This window comes from Lampetra fluviatilis, chromosome 32 (genome assembly GCF_964198595.1).
Source record: "Lampetra fluviatilis chromosome 32, kcLamFluv1.1, whole genome shotgun sequence".
Lineage (NCBI taxonomy): Eukaryota > Metazoa > Chordata > Hyperoartia > Petromyzontiformes > Petromyzontidae > Lampetra > Lampetra fluviatilis.
Window position 1 is genome coordinate 11,624,025 of NC_136306.1, and position 27,347 is coordinate 11,651,371.

The 27,347-nt window shown below is 51.2% G+C and overlaps 1 protein-coding gene across 16 annotated transcripts in view; it reads left to right on the top strand.

Annotated features, from left to right (window-relative positions):
- The window catches only part of LOC144943769 (calcium-dependent secretion activator 1-like), a 366,726-nt gene that overhangs the window by 247,010 nt on the left and 92,369 nt on the right, over nt 1–27,347 (top strand). For all 16 annotated transcript variants that reach the window (XM_078871583.1, XM_078871587.1, XM_078871581.1 and 13 more), the window contains exons 5-12: nt 1,303–1,383; nt 11,923–12,159; nt 12,645–12,766; nt 14,653–14,764; nt 15,280–15,419; nt 19,270–19,336; nt 20,822–20,930; nt 21,361–21,570. In XM_078871583.1, the coding sequence (XP_078727709.1) occupies nt 1,303–1,383; nt 11,923–12,159; nt 12,645–12,766; nt 14,653–14,764; nt 15,280–15,419; nt 19,270–19,336; nt 20,822–20,930; nt 21,361–21,570 (1,078 nt within the window). The remainder of the gene's footprint in view (nt 1–1,302; nt 1,384–11,922; nt 12,160–12,644; nt 12,767–14,652; nt 14,765–15,279; nt 15,420–19,269; nt 19,337–20,821; nt 20,931–21,360; nt 21,571–27,347) is intronic.

Consider the following 27,347-nt stretch of genomic DNA (forward strand, 5'->3'; position numbering starts at 1 on the left):
ATCACGATTGAAAACCCGCCACTCGCTGATCTTCCGTGTTCGATATTGCAAAAAATATTGCAAAAATAGCATTATTATGCAGAGGCCCAGGACCTCTCATTGAGTCTCATTAATCTGGAAGGCAAGTCAGCGAGCACCGAGGAGTAAGTTGCAGCGTCCATCAACGCACACAACCCACGCATTTCTCCCAATTGATGACGTTGGACAAACGCTCATATTGCTCCCACATCTGTGCTCCCTGCCTTCTCCAACTCGCGCTGACCGGCGTGGTGAAGAATGGCCAAATAAGGTCCACGACATGTACGGCGTGGGGAGGCCCTCATCCAGCAGTGGATCGACGAACACAAAGCTGAGCCTGCTCGTACAGTTGCTCAGAAGGGCTTTGTAGCGGCTGAGCTAAATATTGAGAATAATATTTACTGCAGAGCATCGCTGCTTATGCATACCTGTCACCCCTTATCAGTGCCTACCTTGTTACAGACCAATTCAGACCGTATTGGTCACCCCGTGCCCTTATAAATCTCAACGTTCATCCTACAAAGTCCCATCATCACAAGGGAAAAACACAAACAAATAGACAAATTTGTGTTACTAATAAAAAAAACAGTTTCATGTGTGATGCTACTTATCATGCTACTGTCTGTGATCTTCCATGTTGGTGTTGCTGTTTGCTTGATATGTGGATGCACAATAAACACAGAACATGATGAATGGTTAAACAATACACTTTTTTTCTATGATTTTTTTTTGCCCGTATTGAAACGGCTGTACGCCGTATGGACCTGCAAACTCAATTTCCCTGTACAAGAATACGGGTAACCAGTATGGGTTTATATGATGTATGTATGTTTAACTGTTTTCGTACTGTATGCTGCCAACCGTGCTAATCGGAGGTATGGGGGAAAGGCAACACCTAAACGAAACTTTTTTTTTATTTCACCAGCTAAGGCCTCACTGAGCTATATCGTTATTTTTCAGAAGCGACCTGTCCACAAATGATAGCTCAACGAAGTGGCTTATCGCGCTGGAAATGTATCACGGCCAAGTACTCTAAACGCGTGATGTCGATTCTAAATGTGGAGAGAATAACCGGAGGACCCTGAGAAAAAATCCACGCGACCACAGGAAGAGAGACACGCAAACTCCAAATATACAGGCATCAGGGTCAGGACCGAACCCACGACCTTCCAGTGTTTCGTGTGTCGTGTGCGTGCCGTGCTTGTGCGGCGAGCGTGTGGCTTGTCTCTTTGTCACCTTGTGGTCCCCCCCCCCCTCCGTTGTCGTCGTTCTCCTGCCCCGCAGCTCGACAACTCTGACGAGCAGGCGGCACAGATCCGCCGGGAGCTGGACGGACGGCTACAGATGGCGGAGCAAATGGCACGGGTAGGGGTCCTCGCTGGGCACGCGCGCACGCACACCGGCGTACCCACGCTTGTGCGCACGCGTACGCGTGGTATGCACACACGTACAAAGACAAAGATCCCCAGTATAGCCTGTACAAACTGTTGGGGCAAGTGCTGTTAGCGAGTAGCACCTATGAAGGCCGGAACACAGCACGCGAAGGGGTGGGTGGCCAAACCACGCCCGGCCGCCTTTGTCTCCCCAGTGGTGATGTTTACACCGCACCAAGTACTCATTTGAGGCTGAGTCCACCTATGGAAGGCCCAGGATCGGTTCAGATAATTGTTACTGGTGTTGGCCGTGAGCGGGAATTGATCTTGGGTCGCCGAGTTTATAGTGCAGCGTGCCAACTGCTACACGACCGCACGTGCGCGCACGCGCGCACACGTGCGCACACCACGCGTGCATTCGTGGCACATTTGCACGTATGTATGTACGCGTGCACGTTAACGTACCCCGACTAAGCGGTGGGACTCACCTCCGTGCAGACTCGTGAGCCGCGCAAATCTAATCAGTGGAAATATGGTTACCATTTCAACTTTGGCTCTTGTCATAACGCACATTATAAGCGTCACTAAACTAAATCAACGAGAGCGCCAGGTACACAAATACGCGTGTAAATTAAATCAACGACGGCGCACGAACAGGCAACGCCGGTGTTGTGCGGACAATTTTGCGTCTCCTTGACAAATGCACGTTGGCGATTTACAATTTTCTAATGCTTTTGTGCGACGTGATGATGGCAAATGGTGGTTTTTTTGGGGGTATTTCGGAATACTTTGTAGGAAATGTAATTATCAAAGTTGAATTATGACATCTAATTCACGTCGCGCTGTGTCACTCTGTGTACCTGCAACCAATCACGGCCCTTCGGCTGGGAAATCTCGTTGAGTATAATTACGCACTTGGATGCTCTCGTTTACACGCAGCTAGCTGCTCGTGAAATTAAGCCAACAGTTACAGAGAGCGTAAACTGACAGGAAACACGTTTGAGCAAAATATATAATAGCAACGTGCATAGCGCAAGTTTATACACGTCCCGTTTTAGATACGCTGGTTCATTTTCAACAAAGCTGTACCCATTTTATCGAGCCCATAGAGGTTGATGGGCTGATCGAATCTTAATATATAGAGGACTGCAGAGCTTGGGTCTCTGCCTGGCTGGCTGCCTTCAAGCTCGCCTGCGCTTCCTCAGCGATTACGAGATGCAAATTTGCACGAACGACGCGATATATATTTAAGAAAACAAGCAAAATGAAACGTGAAGTCGAGCCGGCCCTCCGACCGGGATTTCAACTTGCGCCCTTCCCGCTTGTGGGCTAACCGCTCTGCCACAGTGCCACCTGGCGAGAGCAGACGTGAGGGAAATCCACACCGATGGTTTTGGCCACTCTGCACTCGTCCGCACTCTCCCTGTTGGCCTTGAGGCACGGCTAAGAGATTCTATCTCTCCCCACATGGGCTGCGTCAGTGCGCCATTCCCTTCTGCTCGACTGCGCATGCCACACAGCCCACGGCTAGCTTTGTAAGCATCGCCCGTTTTGCACCAATATCACAAGGCTAAATTGATTGGCCTGCCGCGCATTAAAAGCAAGATGAGACAGTGACTAATTATAAACAAGCGTAAGGGAGCCTAATTGAGAATTTTCCGAATCCGATGTTTGTTATTGTTTAAGTCCAACTTGAGCCAGGACACCAGGTGTGCACGGCTCTGTGAATGTGAATTGTGCCGCAATCATTCGTTTTATTGCCCCATAAAAAATGCATTCATCATGCCGAGTATGCAAACACAGCAAGGCTTCCCGTGCGCAAACGCAATCGCAAGCCCATCCTGTTTCGTCAAATCGCACAAATTATTCCACAGCTTTTGAAGCTCCCACCGCGGTGGAACCGTTAGCACGCTGGATTTGCAATCCAGAGGTCGCCGGTTCGATTTCCCCCGGTGCGAGTTCCTTAAAGCGCCTCTTCCGCGGCACGAACGGTAAATGGGCAGCACACCACAGGTCGCTCGATCGGCAGGTCGCGCTCGGTGGGGGACAGCGTGGGTACATCCCCCGCCACTCCCCAGACGTGTGGCCAGCGTAGAACAGGAGTCCGTCTCGTCAGCACGAACTCCTAATTGCAGGGCTGCACCTTTATCTGCTTTCTCAGGGAGCTCCGATTTCCTCCCGCGTGTTTAAACACTCATTCATTAGCTGAAGACGTCTTCATATGTAGAGAACCACAGAACTTGAGCAATTGTTGGTGCCAGCTGACCGATTGGGGTGCCTTCCCCCTTGTGCGTTGTTCCCCGATGAGTGATTTGCACGTACGACAACGCAATACAAAACTAAAAACATTGGGAACATTTGAAATGTGCGGCACTTTCCCACCCGCTTTGCTACGGAGCGTTATAATGTTCGACGCATTACAGAGAAAGCAACGTTTAAAATTATCATTTGCATTTTGAGCATCATTTAAGGTTTTATTATTTAAATAACGGACGATCTTACGTTATTTTAATTTTGTTTCCGGATAATATTAGTGACGAATCGTATCTGAATGGTGTCTGGGCTCTCCTCCTTCAACAATAACAACCCACAACGGCCAGAGCGGTGAAGTATGGTTTTAAAAAAAACCCTCTCCATGACAGGCAGGTCTTCATCTAGCCGTGACAAAAGCGTGAAGTAGCGTTATTGTATTATTATTATAAGCTTTTAGTGGCAGCAGTGGGATTCTTGTGAAAGTAATGGAGAATAAATCTCGGACGGAGTGCAAAGAGCTATAAATGGGAGTCACAGTCAAACAACAACGGGCATGAGAAAGTCATTAACGGACACTCGCTCCCCACGCTGCTGCTGCTTTTGGCAGCGCTCACGTTGTGCCGTGCAGAGGCCACGGCTCCTCGTGGGCAATCTCGCTGCGACGCTGCGACGTTGGGTTCCCAGGCTCCTCGGCCTCTTTCAAGGCCCAGGGAGAGAGCCCCCCCCCCCCCCCCCAGATTGTGTCGCCCACCGCAAAGATCCTCCTACATCCCGTGCCGCTCCCCGTGGCCACGAACAACGTAAGGTTTGGTTTAAAAAGAAGAAGAAGAGTGAATAGGTTTGCTTTGTTTGGGACGGTGAGACTCTCGTGGGAAATACTCGACCCGGTTCCCACAGGGACAGAGGAGCTCCTTCTCCCGGAGTTTTGGCAAAAGTGTCCGTTCACGAAAGAGATTGCTGCCTCTTGTTGCGATCTGAATAGAAGGCGACCTTTCATCTACGCGCGAACCGCGTCTGATGATAGCGCGTCGGTGACGTAGACCTTGGAGCGACATAAAAAAAAAACATGACAACACCGTCACTTTCCCTCCCCAAAAACAAAAAAAGCGCGGCCATGTGTTACGAAATGTATTGTAACATGAAAAAGAATTGTAAGTCACGCATGTGAAGTTAATGCGTTCGCTAAACAATTGGGAGATATCTGACAGCGACACAGGTGGAGAGCACGTGAGAGTTATGCTCGCCTCGTGCGACATGGTGACATGGTGACATGGTGACATGGTGACATGGTGACATGGTGACATGGTGACATGGTGACATGGTGACATGGTGACATGGTGACGGAGTAAAGAGGAGGAGGAGGAGAGCCGGGTGGGGACCGCCTTTTACAAACCGAACTCGCTCGTGTCTGAAGTAGCGAGATTTGAATTAACTGCCACGCCGGAAGGTAATTTCTTTAGAAATGCTTTTTGTGCTTAGTCTGTTGTCCTTCTCCCGCACCTCCGATTCGCACGGTTGACTACGCACGGGAGGAAAGAAGTTCAAGGTGCACACGTGCATCGAACCGGCGACCTCTGGAATGCGACTCCTGCTGTGATGACCCCACCGGCGGCCGCTCTGCGAGTGATCAGACTCGAACAAATTGCTCTCGGACTTGCCAGCTGCTGCGAATGAATCAAACGTTCGTGAGTTTTAATGTCGTTTAGCAATGCTGCAGTGCCACCACACGTTTGAAGGTGACTACTGCAGCTGGAAAGCGCCACAGCGTGCGTGACAGAAATGTCTAGCGCAATTTGAATACTTCTTTTTCATTGCGGGGCCTCGTTACAGGGGTTGTGAGCGCATATAAAATTATATTTCTCAACAACATCATCGTCATCGTCATCATCATCGCTGCGCAAGGACCTTCCCAAGCCGTCGCCGTCTCTCACGATCCTGCGGCGCGAAACTCCCAACTCGCAGCTGCACGCCAGCTGATTCTGTGGCTCCGTCTCCACCGAGGACGTGCGCAGGGCACGCGTTCCGTCCCCTTGATTGCCACCGTTGTTATCCTTCGCTGCGTATTAAAGTTAACCAGTCGTCAAGAGAACAGTTGTCCGCTGGTCAGGGAATTTTTTTTTAATAAAAAAAACCATAAAGCGCATGTGTGACTTTCACATTGCTACCTCCCTCTCTTCCAAGCATTCTGAATGCCTCACTCAGTACTCTCTACTGTACCTGAAACTGAATTGAACGTTTGTCAGTGGTTTTCGCAAAGTGTCCCTCTGTTTTAAAAAAATTTGTGCATCGCAATTTGATTCGTTGAAACCTTTAGGGTGAGTGGTGTCGCCGCGTGGTTAGCGTACGGTGCCGTTGAGCCCGGCAACCTGAGTTCGATTCCTGGCCGCGGCTAACAACAACAACAACAACAGCATCGACGGCGGCGAGTGATCTCCGAGCTGCTGATGGGGCGCCGAGCGGCGTGGTGAAGTATGGTCAAGCGACCCCCGCCCACGTGATCGAAACGGTGTAGGAAGGCCTTCATCCAGCACTGGAGTGACAGGGAGGTATCTGAGTGCCCACTCAACCCCCTCCACTTACCATCCAGCAATGACCAGAAATGGTGAAGTATGGTCAAAGAGTACCTGTGACTGAAAAGGCATTGGGTGGGGAGGCATTGATCCGGATCATCAGTGACTCATCACAGGGCTGCACGTTCATCTTCCTTTGCTCATTGAAATGGAAACGACCCCTTAAAATGGGCGTCATCAATTGACCTTTTTCTTCCGCTGCTGCACACGGTGGCACGGGACGTCGAGACACTTTGTTCAAGGCGAGCGACATTCCAGGAATGGTTTAACATTTGAGACACCAGCCGTGAATATTGCATTTTTCTTTTCTGCAGAACCTCATTACTACAGCGATATCCACCCCAGTTGACCAGCATGGCATGCAAATGATCCGCTATGCTCTTCCCTGGCTCTATTTCAAGAATTATCAAGAATTTACTCAATCGTGCGCTTTGCCAGAAGCAATTTTTCCTCTTTCACTATCGTTTTGGCAGCCAATGCAGACAATCGCAAAATCCCATCCACGTGTTCCCCTTCCGCCGTCTCTTCCGGGAAAACGTAATTGCCACTTTCGTGTTAAACGATGCCTAATGCTAGGCCTGTCATTGTCATGGCCTCTGGGGAGTATTCCTTAATCAACTTGAGTCCGTTGAGCCTGATCTCTGTGAGATCCCCAACAAAACAGAGAGATGAACAGTAAATATGTCATACTGCCCGGAGGCCGGCCGGGCTGACTATGACAGACGGCTCGGAATCTAGGACTTTCACCAAAGGCGGTGGAAAGGCCGGCTGAAATTTGCCGCAAAGAAGTGCGGAGAGATGCATTCTTGGAAGAAGGGCCACGTGGGTTAGAGAAAGTGCGCAAGCCAGAGACATCGTAGTGGCCGTCGAGCTCATCTCATTTAGATCCGTAGAGCGCCTTGCTGAGGCGCTCTACGGGTTGGGATAAGTCTGGTCGTGGCTGCGGGGGAGAGAGGGGCGACAGAAATCCGGGCAGCTGAAAAGTAATGAGGCATCGTGGGGAAGACAAAGGGGGTCGGCGAGGGGCGGGAGCCAGGAGGGGGGGAGGGGGGGCGAGGGCGAGCGAGTCAACAACAGGAAGTGGGCAGGGGCACGAGGGACGGAGACGGCGGGAATGGAGACGTCGCACCGCCTGTTAGCAAGTGTTAGTGGGCTTCGGAAGGGACGATGGCCGGCGGTCGAGACTGGCGACGGAGTGGCAGCAAAAGGAGGGAGCGCGCCCGACAGGACATCCGCCGTGGAGAACGAGCGATGAAACCAGGCGGTGTGCAGGTGCTATTTGGATGTTCCACTCCGCAGGGCCGTACTAAACTGTGACGGTTTGGGGAGCTCCTTCATCCAGCAGCGGATTGACCATCGCTGATGATAATGCTGAACGGATTCTTGAAGTTGGATTCTTGAGTCTATCTGTGCGGAGTTTGTTTTCACGTGCCAAGCAATTGTCAATTGGCCAAACACGTCAGCGCAGGACCTTCCTGAAAAGCAGACTTGAGACTCAAAAAAAGTTTTCCTGGGTAAAGAACATTCCTTGAGCTATTGCACGACTTTACAGATGGCATTTTTACAGCCACCTTTGCCAATCCGCTGCTGGATGAAGGCCCCCCCATGCCGTGTCAGCTCATGCGGTCATTTGACCATACTTCACCACGCTGGTCAGTGCGGGTTGATGTAGTCGGAAGGCCCGTGACCGTGGTTCAGATATCACTCACCACCACCACTCATGTCAGCTGCGGACGGGAAATGAACGAGGGTCACTGGGTTCACTTCGCGGTGCGTGAGAGCCACTGAGTTTCGAGTGCGGTGCGTTAACTTCCGATTAAGAGCCTACGAATTGTAAGTGAAACTTCACAGCAGCACCAGTCATTTCAATGAACTATTAGAATCTTAAAAAATAATGTAATCTCCACCCTGAAGAATTACACGTTGCAATGTTGGCAAACATCCCCATGGCCGCTGGCATTGATCGGCGCTACATATTCGTTACCCTCATGTCTCCTTGCTAACCACTTATTGAGCGAAAGCATAACTCAGTGAAAAACATAAATGCAATTAGTCATATGCTTGTTAAGAACACTGTCACATCCAGTCATTGTTAGTGATATTGCTTATGAGCATGTGTGTGTGCATATGTAATTGTATTTCGTAGTTACACTTTATATTAATGTTCAGGCCAAGAAATCCGTAAGGATAAATCACGATCGATCCATCCATCCCTTGGTGCTCCGGCTCTGTGGTGAAACGAGGACACTGCGGGTTTCACCGTGATAAACACGCCGTTAGATGCAATGCCCCACGCGCTGAAAATAATAATAATAATGTCCAGCTTTCAACAAACCCCTGGCCAGCACTAATCATTAAAATCGCTTCAGGCGGGGCGGGACTTTTTGATAGTAGCTGATAATAAAATCCACAACCGTTTGTCAACGCCTCCGCGTGTCGGCCATGGGGTTGTTTGACCATACTTCACCACGCAGGCCGGTAAAGGTCGGGTGGGTTCGGATTGGGTTCGTCGCAAAGGCCGATTCTGACATCGCTCACGACTGAACGTCTGCCGTGGCCGGGGATGGAAATCAGTTTGCCGGGCTCCCAGGGCAATGCGCTATAACCCCACTGCACCGACGCTCCTCCCTGCCTTTCAGGATCTCTCTAAAATCACGGTAATGGGTTGGCGTGGCGATGGCTGATAAGGGAAGAGTCAAGGCCAGGTGGTGTCTTTGTGTGGGACTCAACAAAGAAACTTCACCGGAAGGGTCAACTTCCAACGATGATAACAACACGGCGACAATAACCCTGGCTGCCTGCCCTCCTCTCGGTGTCCTTGGTGGTGGATTTGTTTCTTTGTTATTTTATCTTCTCTCTCTGTGAATTATTTCGTTGCGAGTGCTAGAAGCATACAGTGCACCACTGCGCATACCACGGCGTGAATATGGAACGTCTCCCAACAGCGGGGCACAAGTGGCAACTCGGCGGTGAGACGTTAACTACCTCGCCTGGGTTCGATGCCGACCCTGACGCCCGTTGTATATTTGAACCTTATGGCAGGACCCCGGGGTCCCAAATCGTAATTAATTAGCGTATTTATTTATTTTTGGCGACTCAGTCCCACCGCGCACATGAACGCCGCGACCCGCCTGGCGCGGATCGTTCTGTTGTCGTGTCGTGTCCAAGCGCAGCGGCGAGGACGAATGCGCAGAAGAAACAAAAGTTAGAAACTTTGATTAGCGCATCGTGTAGAGCTCGTCGAGAGGGATAGACTGCCGTATCATTCGCCTTCAACAGACATTCATTTGGAGTTTGCACATCTCTCTATCTCTCTCCCCCCGTGGTCGCGTGGACTTTTATCAGGTTCCTCCGGTTTTTCCCTCCACATTTAGAATCAACATCACTCGTTCATAGTATTTGGCTAATGCTTTACATTTCCTCATCATGATAAGCCACATCGCTGAGCTAGTATTTTCGGCCAGGTCGCTTTTGAAAAAGAGTTACATATCTCAGTAGGGCCTTACCTGGTCAAATAAAATAAAAAGCTAGTTTAGTTTAGATTTCTGCCGTTCCTTTCATTTGACTGCTTCACAGCCCAGGGCCCCATCGCTGACGAATATCGGTGATTCGTCAAGCATCGGCGTCGCACACATCTCCATTCACAGCCTTCAGTCAGTGGTCGAAATTACACTTTCCTATGGCAGGGAGGGGGGGGGGTGACGACTGTGTGGATGTTGTAATATACGCAGGTCAGTGTAATCAGCACGCAGCCAGTCTGGCTCGGCCGGAATCGCAGCTTTGATTCTTCATGGGGATTTACCAAAGTGGGGCATTGTTCCGTAAGATTGCAAAACGGTCCCCACTAAACCGTCAAATACACGACCGCTAACGCCGAGTGGGCCATCGCGCGGTTCAATAACGTGCGCCCATTTCAGCCGACGTACTTGCAGCTGGATTATTGCCACGGAGGTGTTTGCAATCAGTGCGAGCCCATTTACAAAGTCCTGCGTGCCCCGCTTGGGGCTGAAGGTGTCCGCGGCGTATGAAACACCCCGAGTGCCAGGGGCTCCGTGCAGCCCACGGCAGAAGCCAAAGCGCAAGGCCCGTTGCCATTATGCCAGAACCCTGGAGCAGCATCCATCAGACAGTCCACCTGTCTGTCCCATTCGATCCTTGCCTCTCGCCCTGCTTTATTATTAACAATTTAGAACGACTTGGGAGGTGTAGAGTGTGATGGTTGGGGGGGGGGGCATCTAAATATTTGAGTTTGCCGTAATTGCAACAATCTATTTATAAACACGACATCAAGGATCGTATATCGCAGCCTATTGCAGTCCCATGCAATATCTACCAGGAAGGACAGCTGGCTCGGATAATGGAAAAGAATGAGAGATGCCGTGCAATTGGCTTGTGCCCAGCAGTGGGGGGGGGGGAGGGGGGGGGAGAGGAATTGAAGTGTAATCTGGTTTAGCAGTGCAGAGGGGCAATCATTCATCCTCCAGCTGCAGCCTGTGCCACCGACACAGTGCACGTGTGGAGGTGCTGGCACGCCGAGCGAGACTCGTGCGCTGCTGGCAGGCGCCGGGAATATCAAGTGGTTTCAGGCGCCGGCACGGGACCTCACGAACTGATTTCTTTCACTAAATATTTGATTTTCACTTGTTTGGCTGAGTTAGGTGCAGCGCCTAATTTAGCCGAACCAGCACGCTATTTTTGGCATAGTTTAACAATAATAGTAATGTTTAGGTTTTTTTATATTGCGTCGTTCGTGAGGAATGCATCGCAAAATTGCAGAAAAGCTGCAAGGCAGCCTTGGCGGTGAGCCGGTAACCAACAATTACCCAAGCTCTGCAGTCCTCTATGTATTACTCTTTTTTCTGTCCCCCTCAGCCAATTAACGAGTGTTTGTAGATGTTGGCGGAATCCGGAGCACAACGAAGAGAACCCACTCGTGCGAGGGGGTAACACTCGATCCCATGCAGAAACGACAGATAATATTAATCCTCACTTTGCTGTATCGCACTCTGCTGGCAAGCCAGGGTATGGCTCCTTGATGCCCACGTGAAGGGAGTATCACAGCCCATCTTAGTGTGATCCACCAACCCTCCCTCGCTGCTGCGCCTGGCCAGATCTGCCATGGGGCGTGCAGATTCTTTCGTTGGTTGGGATTAAATCCCCGAGTTTTCTGTCCTTGGGATCGGCACTCAGACGCTCGCCGGTGACGTCACTGTTTGCACACAAACTTGTCGCTGTTTACCGGCCCGGATCCACACGCAGGGGCCCTCTCTGGCTGAGCTCCGGAATGATCGCACCGCACGTGAGTGTACGTGAGTGTACGTGAGTGCACGTGAGTGCACGTGAGTGTACGTGTGTGTACGTGAGTGTACGTGTGTGTATGTTTGTGGAGAGCGGTCGTGTACTGGTTTGCGCACTGCGCTAAAAACCTCGCGACCCGAGTTTGATTCCCGCTCACGGACAACACCAGTGACGATTATCTGAACCGGTCCTGGGCCTCCCCTAGGTTGACTCAGCCTCAAATTAGTACCTGATGCGGTGTGTAAACATCGTCACTGGGGAGACAAAGGCGGCCGGGCGTGGTGTTGGCTACCCAACCCTTCGTGTGCTGTGCTGGCCTTCATAGGATGCTCGCTAACAGCACTTGCCCCAACAGTCTGCGTAGGCTAAGCAGGACGATCTTTGTCTATGTCTACGTGTCTGGCACGAAGGAGCGGCGCTTCCCGCAGTTTGTCCAAAAGGAGATGGAGAGCATGTACATCGAGGAGCTGAAGGCGGCCGTCAACCTCCTCATGGCCAACCTGGAGAGCATGCCCGTGGCCAAGGGCGGCTCCGACTTCAAGCTGCAGAAGCTGCGGCGCTCGCAGAACTCGTCCTTCATCGACATGGGCGAGGAGAACGAGAACCAGCTGTCCAAGTCCGACGTGGTGCTCGCCTTCAGCCTCGAGGTGCGTGGGGCACCGGCCGGGGAGGGGGGCGCAAGCCAAGATACCCGTCCAGAGAGTCGGTGCCAACTCGGCGCTGATGATGGGCTCTCCCTGTCTCTCTCTCTCTGCACAGTTGAATGTCCCAGTCACACTTGTAGAGCTGCGGATATTCCATCAGACTAATCGGATGGGGGCGGGGGGGGGCGGCACACACGCCTGGCCACCTTTGTCTCCCCCGTGCTGCTGATCTTGACCAAAGCTACGCGGTTGCACTTTGCCACCTGCGACACGGCCGGCTAACGGCACGCTTTGCCTGTATCCCTCGGCAACGCGCCGAACGCGTTAACCTCGTGCCCGCGCGTTGGTCGAGAAGATCGGAAATAATCGGGGTCCCTGTGGTTAAGCTCCTCCAATCCTAGCGTCTCTCCTGCGACCGCGTTCGTCCGTGCTGCCCGGCGCTCGCGCGTGCGCGCTCACCGGGGGCCGATCGCTCCGCACTCGCGCAGATCGTGATCATGGAGGTGATGGGACTCAAGTCGCTGGCTCCCAACCGCATCGTCTACTGCACCATGGAGGTGGAGGGAGGAGAGAAGCTGCAGACGGACCAGGCAGAGGCCTCCAAGCCACAGTGAGCAGCCATGAGCCTCTCCTCCCCACGCGTCTCCCCTTCCGTCTGTCCATGCGTCTGCCTCTCTGACTGTCTTGGCATCTGTCTCTCGGTTCGCGTCCTATTTCCCACTTCCCATTTGCTTGTTCGGTCCATCCTTGTTGCTGTCCATTTGTCTTAGTTGCTTATATCTGTCAGATCATTCGATTGTTTTTTTTCACTCATCCCTATCGATTCTTGTCTATAATCACGTCTGTCTTTCTGTCTGTCTGTCCACATGTCGGTCTGCCTCTTTGTCTTTCTGCCCATGTCGTTGATTCTGACAGTTTCTTTATCCATATGTCTGGCTGAATGTTAGCCCATCTCTATATCCAATATGTCTGTTCGTTCGTGTCTTGTCTGTCTTGTCAATGTGTAGGCGTTGCTATAGACTGTGGGGCTGCGTGGTGGGCAGCAGAGGCCAGGGCAGCGCGATCTATTGTTGCACTGTACTTGTGCGCCCCCACGTCTGTGCTCCTTGCCTTCCCAGCTATGGCTGCAGAGTTTGGCAGTACATGTGGTTTACGTCGCTTATTGTGAAAATTCGGTCACAGTTCCTATGATCACTGTTTCATTGCTTTTATGGCTTTATTTTGGTGATTTTCGAAAAGTTTTTCGGTTTGGCCATGTTTGTTTGTTGTAGTACAGAGTTAGACTGATGGCCTTAATCTAAGTTGTCTTGTGGTTGTTGTTGGTTGTTTGGCTTGCATCCCACTGGGATTTTTGCACACAGTGTTGGTGTACGGTGCTTTTTCTGCAATATTTTGCTGTCTTTTCTTGGATTTTCTGTTTGCGCATAGTCACTTTAAGATGTTTTCTTGTTTATGTTTTGTTTTTCGTTTGTTGCGGTTGCACCCGATTCAAGAGCCGAATGGCTCACAGGGCTATACCTAATAAATGAACTTGAACTTGAACCCCGGGCCGTACTGACCAGAGCGCTCAAACGACCCCCCATGCAAGACTGGCGTAGCAGTGGACTGACACGAGGGCTGGACGTGTTCATGGGCTCGTCGAGCAGTGACGCTGCGTGAAGACGGATTTAACGCGAAGCGTGGCCCGCGTGCAGCCCAGCAGAGCCGCTCAAGAAACCACGCAAGACTCAAGAAAAGCGCACGAACGTGCAATAACCCCACGTGACCAGTGGGGGGCGATGCTAACATCCACTGGTCGCTGGAAAAGCCACAGACGCTGCTATTTTGTGTTTAGGTAGTGGTGACACATCCTGATAAGAGTGTCGGTCAAACCTGCCAATAATTATGTTGCGCAAAATAAAATAAAAATTGCTACATGTGTGTTTTAAAAAATATTGTAATATATTGTGATGCACATTACGTTAATGTGGCTTAGGTCAACCCTGACAGCAGTTACGTTGTAGGAAGGTTACTCAAATGTGCAGTCGTGGCATATTGTGGGCAATAAACGAATATAATCATAGGCAAGGGTCTGTTTTAACCGCGTTAATGTAAAATAACATTCAAGGGTTGTTAGCCTGACAGGTTATATCAATATAGTTCAGTGTTTTCCAGCATCTTTTGTTTAAGCAGGCAAACCACTTTGTGAAAGGTCAACAGCAGTTGTCCTATGAACATTCTGGTCCCCTTCCATGGGAATGTGGAATGTCCACCATTGGCCAAGGGTTGCCAACAGACGTTGTGTGCTGCCACTTGAAAGATTTCAGCTGGGAGGAATTTAGAATGGAAAAAACAAACTGCGTAGCCCTGTCATGGCCGGCAACACGACAGTTCCAGCAAAGCCAGAATCTAAACTCAAATCAGGTTTCGCTTTGTCGCGGTTCGTCTTCCAAGTGCTTCCCGCGCACGCAACGTCCTCCCGCTCACCGCTCGCTTGTCTTGCCCGACTTCTGTCAGATGGGGCACGCAGGGAGACTTCACGACCACGCATCCCCTGCCGGCCGTCAAAATCAAGCTCTTCACGGAGAGCACGGGGGTCCTGGCCCTGGAGGACAAGGAACTGGGCAAGGTGAGCGATTCTGTCCACAACACGAACGTGAATGGCCCCTTGAATGCACTGCTGGGCGAAGGTTCACTCCCCACTCCCGGTCGGTCACGGGAGTTTTTTTTGTTCACCGTTGCTTCGTCACGCTGGACAGCGCGGGTTGGTGGAGTTCCAACTCCTCTCGACAAGTTCAGTCACCGCCCGCCCGCATCAGTGGCGAGTGATAGCTTGTGTCGTGCGCTGTCAACTGCGCCACCACTCCCCGTGTAAAAGGTAAAGGTGTGGCCCCGCAATGGACAATCGCTGGCTCGCGTCACAGCTGGCAGAAGGGCCTCCACTAGAGGAGGGCTCGGGAGAGCCCCTCCAGAGGATTCTTCGGCTTCACCACACCACACGCGACCTGCCGATTGGCTCACTGCCATACCCACGTCTTAGCGTGTCGTCTTAGCGTGTCGTCTTAGCGTGTCGTCTTAGCGTGTCGTCTTAGCGTGTCGTCTTAGCGTGTCGTCTTCGCTCAGCGCTGTGTTTTCCTGTTGCAGGTCATCCTGCACCCCACCCCGACGAGCACCAAGTCGGCCGAATTCCACAAGATGGTGGTGCCCAAGAACAGCTCCGACCAGGACCTGAAGATCAAACTCGCCGTGCGCATGGACAAGCCCCAGAACCTCAAGCACTGCGGGTCAGTCTGAGCACCTGCCATCAAATCACCCACGAATGCTTCCCATCTCATCCAACACCACTTGCCCCTACAGTCTGTTAAGGCTATATGGGGGGGGAGGGGGGGATTCTTTGTCTGTCTTTGATTGTGCACGTCTGCTGTGGCAGCGTTAATAGGTGCTCTCTAACGTAAATGCCCCATCGGTATCTACGGCGAGATGGGGATATTTGCGTTGTGTGCATATGATGAAGTAGGTTAAATATTAATGCTTCATATGGTGCTAAGTCCTCTAATAGAAGGTAAAAATATGGTAGTTCTGGCCAGCTAGTGACAAGTCAGGGCACGAAGCCAGCACTTCTGGGGGACCTGTATTCCTATCCAGGTGTCAGCCAGCTGTACATACAACGCGTTCCCCATGTCGTGCTGATCATAGAGGTTGTTTGACCATACTTCACCAAACTTGTCAGTGTGTAGGTTGGGGAAAGGGTGAGTTCAGGCCCAGTTCAGATATCACTCGTGTGATAGCTGTGCAAGGAATCGAACTTGGATCGCCGGGTTCGTAGCGCCAACCACAGCAGCACCCACTGGCCGTGACATGTATCTTACCTTGCTGAAAATAAACTTAAAGTATTGTTGACACCTTGTCATATATATCGCTACAGAAACCTCAACTTTCGTTCGTCGTAACCCTCGGCTGGCCTCGGAATGACAGACAATATTATTCACACGCCTGCCCGAGGGCTGAAACCCTGTGATATGGAGGCGTTGGCAAAATGTTCTTGCATTGGCATTATTATTCTATGGAGGCACGAGGAGTTTAAATTGACAAAGACAGCTCGACAACTTTTGAGACAAAATAAATTAAACACGTGCACGCTCTTACACGAATGCGCTGAAAATCGCTCCAGTAGTTCCCCGAGCGCCAGGGGGCCCGCTTCGTCTCCAGTTTGTTGTGACGCTTTTGCCGGATTGTGGCATTAGCCACAAATGGCCGTAACAGCCTCGTGCATCGGGCCCCGCATGCATCGTATATGAACGAAGTAAATTTCGAAGCAAATGTCGTGGCTTTACACTAAATAATTGCCAACTTTTACAGCGGCCTACAAGTAACTAATTATATTTTTTTAGACTGCATAAAAAGAGCGAATATTTCTACGAACAATTCACCGCCAGCACAATTCACCGCCCCCATAAACATAACTTCTTTTCCACGAGGGTGGCCTTCAAATGAAATGAAAAGTTCACGCGGGTGAGCTCTTTACACCTGGGCGCGTCTCTGACAGCTGGGGGACGAGCGGAGGCCCGGGCCGCTAAATCGGGCCTGACACGCGAGATTGCCTCTCGCCGGCGGTGTGCGCCGAGCGGCGGTGACAACGTTTGCCGAGAGCGATCAGCGGATACGCCAACGATCTCCCCCCCCCCCCGACCCTCTCTCTAACTCACCCGTGGGCAAAGACCCGATTCGTTCGCGCATGACGAAGGGCGGCCGTGCGGCCCGCAGCTCCCGGCCCCGCGTCTCGTCTCCCCCCGTGGCCGGGTCGCCTCCCGCCGCTCCTCTACCCGCTTGTAGGGAGCAGCCGGTCCGCAGCTGATGCCACAGCCACTACCACCAAAACCGCCCCCCCCTCCCCCCCCACTTGTGCCGTTGAGGGTAATGCGTTTTGAAGACTTGTCTTAAGTGTTGAGTTATGCCGCACAAGCCAGAGGAGGATTCAGTAGCTGAGGTGTCCGTCCCGTCTGCTTGCTAATGGATACGAAAGAGCCAATGGTGTTGTTTTGCAGGATGGGCTGTCATCTTGTTGATGGAATATACTTGTAAATATATATTTATATAAATACATATTTACAGGGATGGTGATGGCTTAGGGAAGCCTTCATCCACCAGTGCAAATATCATAGATGGTGCTGATGATGATATATTTTTAGAATCAACTATGCCCATGTTAAGTCATGCATCATAAGGAATAATTTGTATATTTCGCTTCAGTTTTCGTAAAAGGACATTGGGACAGTTTGTGGTACCTGGCAAGGTGGCTCTGTGGCAGAGACCGGCCCACGACCAGAAGGTTCCGAGTTCAACGCCTGGTTGTCCTGTGGGTAGACTTGCCCATGACATGTAACATTTTCACCACTTGTCTCCAGGCTGACAATGGATATGATTGTTGCCAAAAGTCTCATTTGATCAGAGACACTGTGACTTTGCTTAACTAAGTGAGTGATTGTGGATGCATAGTGCAATGACTTGTCCATAAATATGAACACTAATTTGTACACATATTTATTCATCTCTTCTTCGTATGATGACGTGTATGTAAGTTGACAGGTCGGTAGCTGGCACAATTGTTAGCTCATGCAAGAACATCGAGCTCCCTCTCCTGCAACATCGGGCAACCCAGCAGCAATTGTGAACAGGCCTAACTCTGCTAATGAGACCCAATAAGTCCAGAGTTCGACTGCTTAAGCACATGGTTCTGACAAAACACTCTGATTATCACGGTTGGCTACGTACGGTGCGAAAGAAGTTCAACATCCACGTATAATATCCAAGGTCCGCTGGCTATATGACTAGAATGTTATGTCATTATTACTTGGAACAACGCTCGTGCCCGTTTAAGAACTGGAACTCGTGTCTCTCAGTCGTCCGTGCTGTGTCGAGTCCTGATTCATGTCCAGGCTAAAGGCCTCCCTCTTTTCCTCTGTGTATGACTGACCTGCCTCTCTTACGCTGCAGTAATAGGTGACGTTTCAGGCAATTACCCTTCTTCTTTATAGAGGTAAGAGAGATGGAGTGGACAGTAATGGTTGCAGACAGCACTCTATCAAACGAAAAATTCAACAAGATAAATAAGCTCACCACTGTTTTTTATGAAGCCTCTTGAGATGCGATCGCATTTATACGCCGCAAAAACCCAATTGGCAGTTGCGCTTACTTATTATGCACGAAGGTAGTTTGAAAATTGCTGTGATACAGTTTGTTTTGTGTGGATTATTTTTACAGGCGGACATAGCAACAGTGCCCGTGTTGTTGTGTGTATGTGTGTGCGTACGGGGTAAAAGGTTCCTTTCGAGCGGATGAATGTTTCTGCTGGTCATGACAGATCCGTCACCGCCACTGTGCAAGCTCTGTGCTCTGTGGTGACGGGATAGCTTGTGAACGTGCCCTCTGGGTGTGATTCTGTGTTTGAAAAAGAATCTGACTGGTGTCACGGACCATGTTGCCTTGACAAATGCCCAATATTAGTCAACTACACACACACACGCGCATGTGTCTGTGTATCGTAATGGATAAACACAATGCCAAGGTCGACTACGCCAGGAGTAGGCAACCTGCAGCCCGCTGGCCTCATGCATCCCGTGGAGCTCCTGGTGGTGGCCCACTGGCCTCACGTGTCACGTGGTGCTCCTGGCGGTGGCCCACTGGCCTCGTGTGTCCCGTGGTGCCCCTGGTGGCGGCCTGGTCTCAGTGTCTCTAGGGCAGGGTGGGCAACCTGTAACAGAGCAATATCCAAAAAGTACCCCTGAGTTCTGCAAAGAGCCAAGTGTATATATAAGTGTGTGTGTGTGTATATATTCACAGTTTTCGGCACAGCACGGGAGACATTTATTATTCTTTGCTACTACTGAGATCGTGCGTCCTACGCGATGCCCCTTCGTTAGAGCCACCACATGCGGTGGATTGAAGAGCCGCATGTGGTGGCTCGGGAGACACCGGTCGGCCACCGCTGGTCTCGGGCGAAGCGAGGGGTCGTGGCGAGTCCGCGAGCGCGGGGTGAAGCCTGCGGCCCACCGAGGTGGGGGAGGGCCGTTCGCGTGGCCCACCGACTATAGTTTGAGTTTCCCGTCACCGGTCCACGTTGTTGTGCCTTCCCAGATACCTGTGGGCTTTGGGCAAGAACGTTTGGAAGAGGTGGAAGAAGAGGTACTTTGTCTTGGTCCAGGTGAGGCAAGAAAGGCTCCACGTTCACCTGTGTGGACTTGGACCGTCGTCCGAAGAGCTGCGCTTCAGTCAAAGTCTCTGCGAAGCGGGCGAGCGCCAGCATGAGTTGCAACACTGCCTCCGATGGGAACGCTTTGCACAGTCAGCTTTGAGTCTCCTACTGAAAATGAACACCGAACCTCGATTTTACTCGGTCCACTCAACGACCGGTAGAAGCGGTAATACTGCGGTTAGGTAATTTGCCAGGTCACTAGTGGAGGGGAAAAGTGTGGATAGTCTTCAACAACAACGTTGCGTACATATGGCCCCTTTCAGGAGGACGGTCTCACGAGGCGTTTGTTGAAGTCCATCAGTGTCGAAGAAGAGACGTTTCACGCTGCTTGGGAACGACACGGGCGAAGCTTCTGCCCTTGAAGTCATCGGAGCGCGACATTTTTGAAGACCGCATTGCTGACTTTTATTAGTTGTGGCCATTTGTAAATATCACTCGAACCGTCACTATGTGGGTCGCCTACGTGAGATGGTTCCGGTAGCGTTTGTTTAAACTAGGCAAGCGTGAACCCGAATTTGACTTCACTTAGTGTCATGATGTTATGCACAAAATCACCCATGGGCAGTGTGGGATGCAGAATTAAGTTGCAGCATTACTTGAAATAGTTTTTTTTTATATTCACTCCCTGAGCAAATTGTGCCATTCAATTTTGAAAGCAGGCAATGTGGTCTCAATCAACCGATAAATGAGTCAGTCGTTTATTATTTATAACCAGGTGGAAGCTCAACGAGCCAACGAGCCAATACGTTAGCTTGTTGAAAAAAGTGGCTACTTTTTTCAAAATTTTCTTGCTGTGAATTTCACACCTGATGATGATTGCTTGTGTTGCAGTCGAAACGTCGTGAGAATTTTTATTGTTTTATATTTATATTATTTTATTATTTTCCTTCTACGTGACTTTACCGAAAGAACCAAGAATATAATTGTAATTCCTTTAAAGATACCTCTCTCGTCGACTATACCCGTGTCTAATTATATTATCGACGTCGGCTAAAGCACCGCGCACCGTCGTTGCTTTGGGCATTTCCCCATTACCACTGCCGTGTAGAGACCACCACAGCACCGTCACGGTGGCGAGATGTTAACTACCTCGCCTGATATAAAGGAGGTGGTGGGTTCAATCCCAACACTGACGCCCGTATTTTTGGAGTTTGCACGTTCTCCCCGTGGTCGAGTGGATTTTTCTCCGGGTCCTCCGTTTTTTCGCTTCACATTTAGAATCAACATCACGCTTTGAAAGTATTTGGCTGATGCTCTAAATTGCTACACAGTGATAAGCCACTTCGTTGAGCTGTCATTTATCACATCTGAAAAAAAGCTGCATAGTAGCTGAGTGGGCCCTTACCTGATAACATAAAAATAGATTGGCGCCCACCGCCGGATTGGCCCCGGTGCCCGCGTTGCCGAAGGAAATGTTCTCTCGCCGTGCCGCAGGTGAGCCAGTACACCTTCGCCATGTGCAGCTACCGCGAGAAAAAGACCGAGCCGCAGGAGCTGATGCAGCTCGACGGCTACACGGTGGACTACACGGAGCCGCAGCCAGGTACAAAGACAAAGGTCCCCCCCCCCCGTGGCAGCGCCCACGCGGCCTCTCAGGTCAAGTGCCGTTAGCGGCAATTGCCCGGCACGATGCGCGAGGTGGATGGTGTGGCCGGGACCGTTACGCCTGCTGCTGTATATTTGGAGTTTGCGTGTCTCTCTCCCCATGGCCGCGTGGATTTTTCTTCGGATCCTCCGGTTTTTCCCTCCATATTTAGAAACATGCATTTGGCCGCTATAAATGTCTACATTGTTGAGCTATCATTTGTGGCCAGGTCGCTTCTGAAAAAGAGCTATATAGCTCAGTTGGCCTGAACCTGGTAACATACAAAATCGTGTCATAGTTTAGTTACGAGCATAGAGAGGGAGGCCGTCTATATCTTTGCGCTCTCTCCCATCCCACCTCCCGTCCCACCCAACCCACGCTGCCTCAGGCCTGGACGGGGGCCGCTCCTTCTTCAACGCGGTGAAGGAGGGCGACACGGTGACGTTTGCGAGCGCCGACGAGCAGGACCGCATCCTCTGGGTGCAGGCCATGTACCGCGCCACGGGGCAGTCGCACAAGCCCGTGGCGCCCACGCAGATCCAGAAGCTCAACGCCAAGGGCGGAGGCCCCCAGATGGACGCCCCCATCTCCCAGTTCTGTGAGTGGCCGCGATCGCCGCGTCGGCAGCTCGCCGCTGCCACACTCCCCGTGCCCTTCCTCCGCTCGCAGCGGCCCGCGTGAATGCGGCCGTGACGCACCTCCGGTTAGCACGGTTGGCTACGTATGGTGCGAAAGACGTTCGTACGTACGTACGCACAATGTCCTCGCCTCGACGTGGCATTCCAATTGTTCTTACCATCACAAAATGTAACCGATGTTTTGGCTTGACCCCGCTCCGTTCTTGGTTTGGTTCTTCAACAGTTTGCGGTAGGAATTAAATAACAGGTAAATTATAGGGAAATGGACGTCCCACGCGATGGATTTCGTTGAGAGAATATCTTGCGTCACTTGCGAGCCATGATTGCTGTGGGCGAATGTCACGGCTAGAGTTGTTCACAATATCACACGCACAAGTTTGGTTTGCCCAGTGGAGGAAACAGGCCTAGTATCTCTACCAGCTCCGTGCAGCGCATTGGAGCGTCGGTGTGGAGAGAAGAATAACATTGTGTGTAACAATTAACTTAAAACGAGTAAAATATCACTGGCTAAGACCAATGCCATGCATAGGAGTGTATGGCCCAAACAGTCAAACACCAAACACATGAAAATTCAGTTTCTCTTAATAATCTACATGAAGCTTTAGTTATAACTGAGGGCCTTAATAGTTCTATAGAACAGAATCCACTTTATCTATTTGGAGTTTTATTTTATTTAAAGTTATTGGGTTAAAACATGTTTTAAAATGGCTTGACAATTCATGTCAATTCAGTAGTAACAATTTTTGCAATTAATTATCCATACACAGCCTTGTATGACACAACATTACAATATACCTGCCACTTTCTCTGAGATGTATATATATATTTGTAAGTGCTAAATACGACGTGTTTGTAAACTCGCGTAAACACTTCACAAAGACGAGGTCACTTTAGTGAAACTGACATTTACCATCGTTGCTCTGAAGTCGAAACGCAAAGCATCGCCAACATCCCCGTCGACTTTGAGACCGCCGTAAGCAACAGCGGTCAACGCCATCACAGCCCTCGCGCTTCCAATATCACAGAGTGGACTTCTCCAAGTCGAGACTGTAGACTCCATACGCTTAACTTCAACAGCCTGTGCTCTCCTTCTGTCGACCCAACGAGTTTCTCCACCCTGGGTTAGTCCCCATGGAGCTCCCAGACTACCCCTCGCAGCCCCATCATGAACCCAGAGACCTTTGCAATTATATCTGTAGATTGTAATGAGACCCTGCACCTCACATGGAACTTTATTTAGTTCAATTTATTTGTTTAAATGTTGTCCGTGCAGCACTTGCAAGGGTCCTTGATTGAATTTGCGGACCTCACAAGTAATTGTCATTTTGTTGAACTTTCATTTATGTGTGGCCATTAACAACTCTTTACCAGTGACCTGCTTACAAACAGATAACAATCACACACACACACGTCACATACACACCATAGACATACATACACATGCATATCAATCACACACACGTCACATACACATGCACATCACAGACACATACACACACAGATATCAATCACACACACGTCAATCACACACACGTCACATACACACAAATCAATAAATACAAAACATGTAACGCTCGACATTCAGTAAAGAGTTCAAACAAAATCGCAGACGGCACAGAGACAATTTAGAAACTAAACCGAAGGGAAAACTAATTATTTGAGTCTCGTCTTAAAACCATTGTCACGGCTGAGCAGAATTTCTTTGGCCGACCGTCCTAGACATACGGGGGGGGGGGGGTGGTGGTGGCTATGAACAACTGCGTCCTGCTGCCCATAGCCAGGTCGTCGTGAACAGCAACCCACCGCCTGGACTCGCACACACGAGGCGCACACGACACGCGCCTCCTGCTCTGTGACAGCTTTGTGCGCGTCCGTCCGCGCGCGTCGCGCTCGATGCCAGCACCCAACGCGGCATTCATTGCCTCGGGACGTTGCCAGCACGCGATGCAGGCGACACCACGATAGCATGCCTTTCGCAAATCTGTTAATTTACTTGAAATTCCTCTGATAATTGTCTCAATTAAAGTCTTCCGCCGTGCTGCAAATTGACGGCATCAATAAAGCCCGGCGTTGGCGAGGCACGTCTCAGAGGAGAGCGTGGCGGAGGAGTGTCGCGCGTGCGGGGTGGGGTGGTGTGGGATGACTGCGGCTGATGGTTCCAGCACCACAGCCGTCGCCCTCGGGCAAGCTCGCCGAGGGTTTTCTCACTCCGTCTCCCGTCGTCTCCCGTCCGAGGCGGTGCGGAAGGGAGCGGCGGGCGGCAGCCTTCTGACTCGTTTGGCGGCGCGCGTTGTTGCTGTTTGTTTGTGTTTGTTTGTGTTTATACGACGTGTGTGCTCTGTCTCCTCTCGCTCTGCTAACACCCTAGTGGGACTGAAGGGTAAGTTGTCGTCTCACGGCGGGGCTCACGCCCGCGCCAACGGGATAATCCCGCGTGGATTATTGGCCGACACGTGCATCTTTTCTCCTACAGATGGCGGTATTTGCTTCCTCGTTGAAACAAGCCCCACCAGATGCTGCGCTGCAACGGTGCTCCCCCGTTCCCACTCGTTTAAAGTAGCAGCTCGGGTCATTTAAAGCGTTTGGGGTCGTTAGCATTACAGTTATAAATGGGAAAAATTCCGACGATTCTCTGTAGTTGCAAGCTAATTCCACTCGTTAGAGAGGAGCAGACTTACGATCCCAGCGATGGCCTCTTGATAGCAACACATTTTCTGGTGCCATCACTATCATGGGCGGGGGCAGCTGGCTTGGGCTATGCTCTCGTGTGTAGATGTACGGCAGACTACAGGGCAACTCGAACAATTATCAAATTAGCAAAATGGCATCGATTCGTGATCACCAATCGTCTGGTGCTTCAATATCTGCAACGAGAGCAGCAGCAGCAGCAGCCTAACACCAAATCACAAGTCAGCGTGCCGGATCTGCAAGCTAAGCAGGGTCGAGTTCGGTCGGTCATCCGATGGGCGAGACCGCACGGGAATGGCCGCCGTCCCTTCGGCATGCGGCACCGTCAAGCCGTAGGGGAGATGCAGTCGGAATAACTGGCTGGGGTCTCAGCGCACGTGGCTAGGACCTGGGGCAGAGTGAGCCGGTGGGCGATCGGATCCCCAGCGCCCTGGGGGGCCCCCCCAGCGTGTCGGGCGCCCCCCGCGGGGGAGAAGGAGGTGGGGGGGGGGGCGGTGCGCACGGTCGGCACTGAGCGAGCGAGGGCTTGTTTCAGCCCCGCCGAGTGGCGCGAGGAAGGGAATATCGCCTGGAGCCCTGCATGCATCCGCACTAATTCCATCTTAATTCACACGGGGTGCCCCGCACCCCCAACCCACACCGCACCCCCCCCCCCTCCACCTCAATCCCGCACCGTCTCCTCTCCCTCACCGCCCCCCCCCCCCTCAACCCCCCACGGCACTACCGCCTTGCAAAGCCAAACCTTGGCAGCTTTACTGGCGCAGTACCGGTCTCTGTTAGATGCAGGCTCTCTCATCCACCGGCCTTGTGCCCCGACCGCCACTCCGCTGCTGTGCGAGGATCGTGACTCGGTGCCGTTAACGCGTCCGTGTGTGCGTCCGTGTGTGCGTGTGTCCGTGTGTGCGTCCGTGTGTGCGTGCGTCCGTGTGTGCGTGCGTCCGTGTGTGCGTGCGTCCGTGTGTGCGTGCGTCCGTGTGTGCGTCCGTGTGTGCGTGCGTCCGTGTGTGCGTGCGTCCGTCTGTGCGTGCGTCCGGTCTACTCGTCCCGTGTTGTCCCTGCATGTCACAGTCCATGCACCTTGGCTCGAGCACTTGACTAATACTATTGCACTCCCGTGCAGTGTCAGACCACCAATGTGTTAATTTGTGATTTCATTTAATTCGTTTTTGTTTGTCCCCCTGTCTTTTTTTGACTTACGTATTTGTTTAGTTGCAAAGTTGTTTTGTTGTCTTGGTTGTTTTCTTGTTAATCGTCTGTTTGATGTCGTGAGTCGTCTGTGAGGTTGTTTATTTAGGTTCTCTCCTTTCATAAATGCGCCGTGTCGACCGTTTAAAGAACGATAGCTTTAATAGCTTTAAACAAAAATTTCAAGAAAGGCCACTCACCGAACCGTCAGGACTTCAACTATCACCAAAAAAATATGGGTAGCTTCAACACAGTGATTCCAATCCGTGCGATACTTGCAGCGTGCAGATGACACATTTGTAAATTCCATATGCCAACAAAATGGGAATAAGTGATCTTATGTCATTTAAAATATTTATCTTTAGAATTTGTGCATCATGATACTAGTGGACTGATTTGCATTCCCGATTGTAGATGTGAAATCTTTGTTTGCCAGTCTGTCACTCAAAACATTAGCTCTGTGCCAAATGCCAAAAGCCAGTAGGCCACATGGGACTGAAATTCCAAAGCCAATTACAAGATTGGTTCTTCTTTTATTTTCCTCCACAAACTTTCCTTGAGATTTGTGTTGTTGTTCAGATCTCCAGTAACTAAGCAGGGTTGCACCTGGAGTGTGTTCGGATCGGTGACCACCATGCGGAAATACGCAGTAGGCAGCAGAGGGCAGGGTAGCAATCCCATTGTTGTGCTATACTTCTATGCTCAACATCTATCCTCCCCGCCTTCACCAAGCAGCACTGACCGGCGCGGTGAAGTACGGTCAGAGAGCCCCCCTCCAGCCCACACGGCTTGGGGAGGCTGTTCGCCAGCGGCGTATTGACGAAGGGCTATGCATGTATTTACATTTAGGTGTATAAAGGCAAAGATCCCCCGTATAGCCTGATCAGACTGTTGGGGCAAGTGCTGTTAGCAAGCACCTATGAAGTCAGGAACGGCACACGAGGGGGTGGGTGGCCAGCACCACGCCTGGCTGCCTTTGTCTCCCTCGTGGTAATGTTTTTACACATCACACCAGGTACTTATTTGAGGCCGTGTCACCCTAGGGGAGGCCCAGGACCGGTTCAGAAAATTGTCACTGGTGTTGGCCGTGAGCGGGAATCGAACTCGGGTCGCCAGGTTCGATAGCGCAGCGTAGCGCTGACCACTACACTACCGCTGTGTGTGATATATATAGGTGTGTATATCGGTGTGTATATAGGTGTGTATATAGGTGTGTATATAGGTGTGTATATAGGTGTGTATATAGGTGTGTATATCTCACACACGCATGTCTATAGTGTCAAGCCAGCTAGGTGTCAATGTGGCTTGACTTCCAATCGAAAGTTTGGGAAATCAAATTCCCGTTCAGGATTGGCTGAGCCCAGCATCCCTCTGGGATTAGACAAACTAATGACCGTTTTGAGTCGCCTCATCCCTTGCCACAGGGATGAGGAATTCCCACCGTGGCTCGGGGCCACCGAGATGAATACTGCCTATCGCGCTTTCAAGAAGACTTTGAGCTCGAAAACATGCTCATGCGCCATGTAGTCACTTTATCGTGTAATGGTTCATGCGTCGGGTCATGGTCTTATTCCGCGATGTGTGTAGGTAGACCGCAGGCTCGGCGGTTACGCTGTGACGTTTGTGCTGCCACCCAAGCGGAGGTGGTGGGGAGAAGGACGCCTGCACATGCGTGATTGTTGCAGCTGCGGGGTTGAGTGCGTGTGTGTGCGCGCGCATCGCGCTGACGGGAGAGCGCGTCGTTGGGGAGCAGTCTGCGTGAGTCAATGACGGCTCGCGATCAGGCAGAAAGACCGGCAAAGACAAAGATCCCCCGTATAGCCTCCACAGACTGTTGGGGCAAGTGCCGTTAGCGAGCACCGTG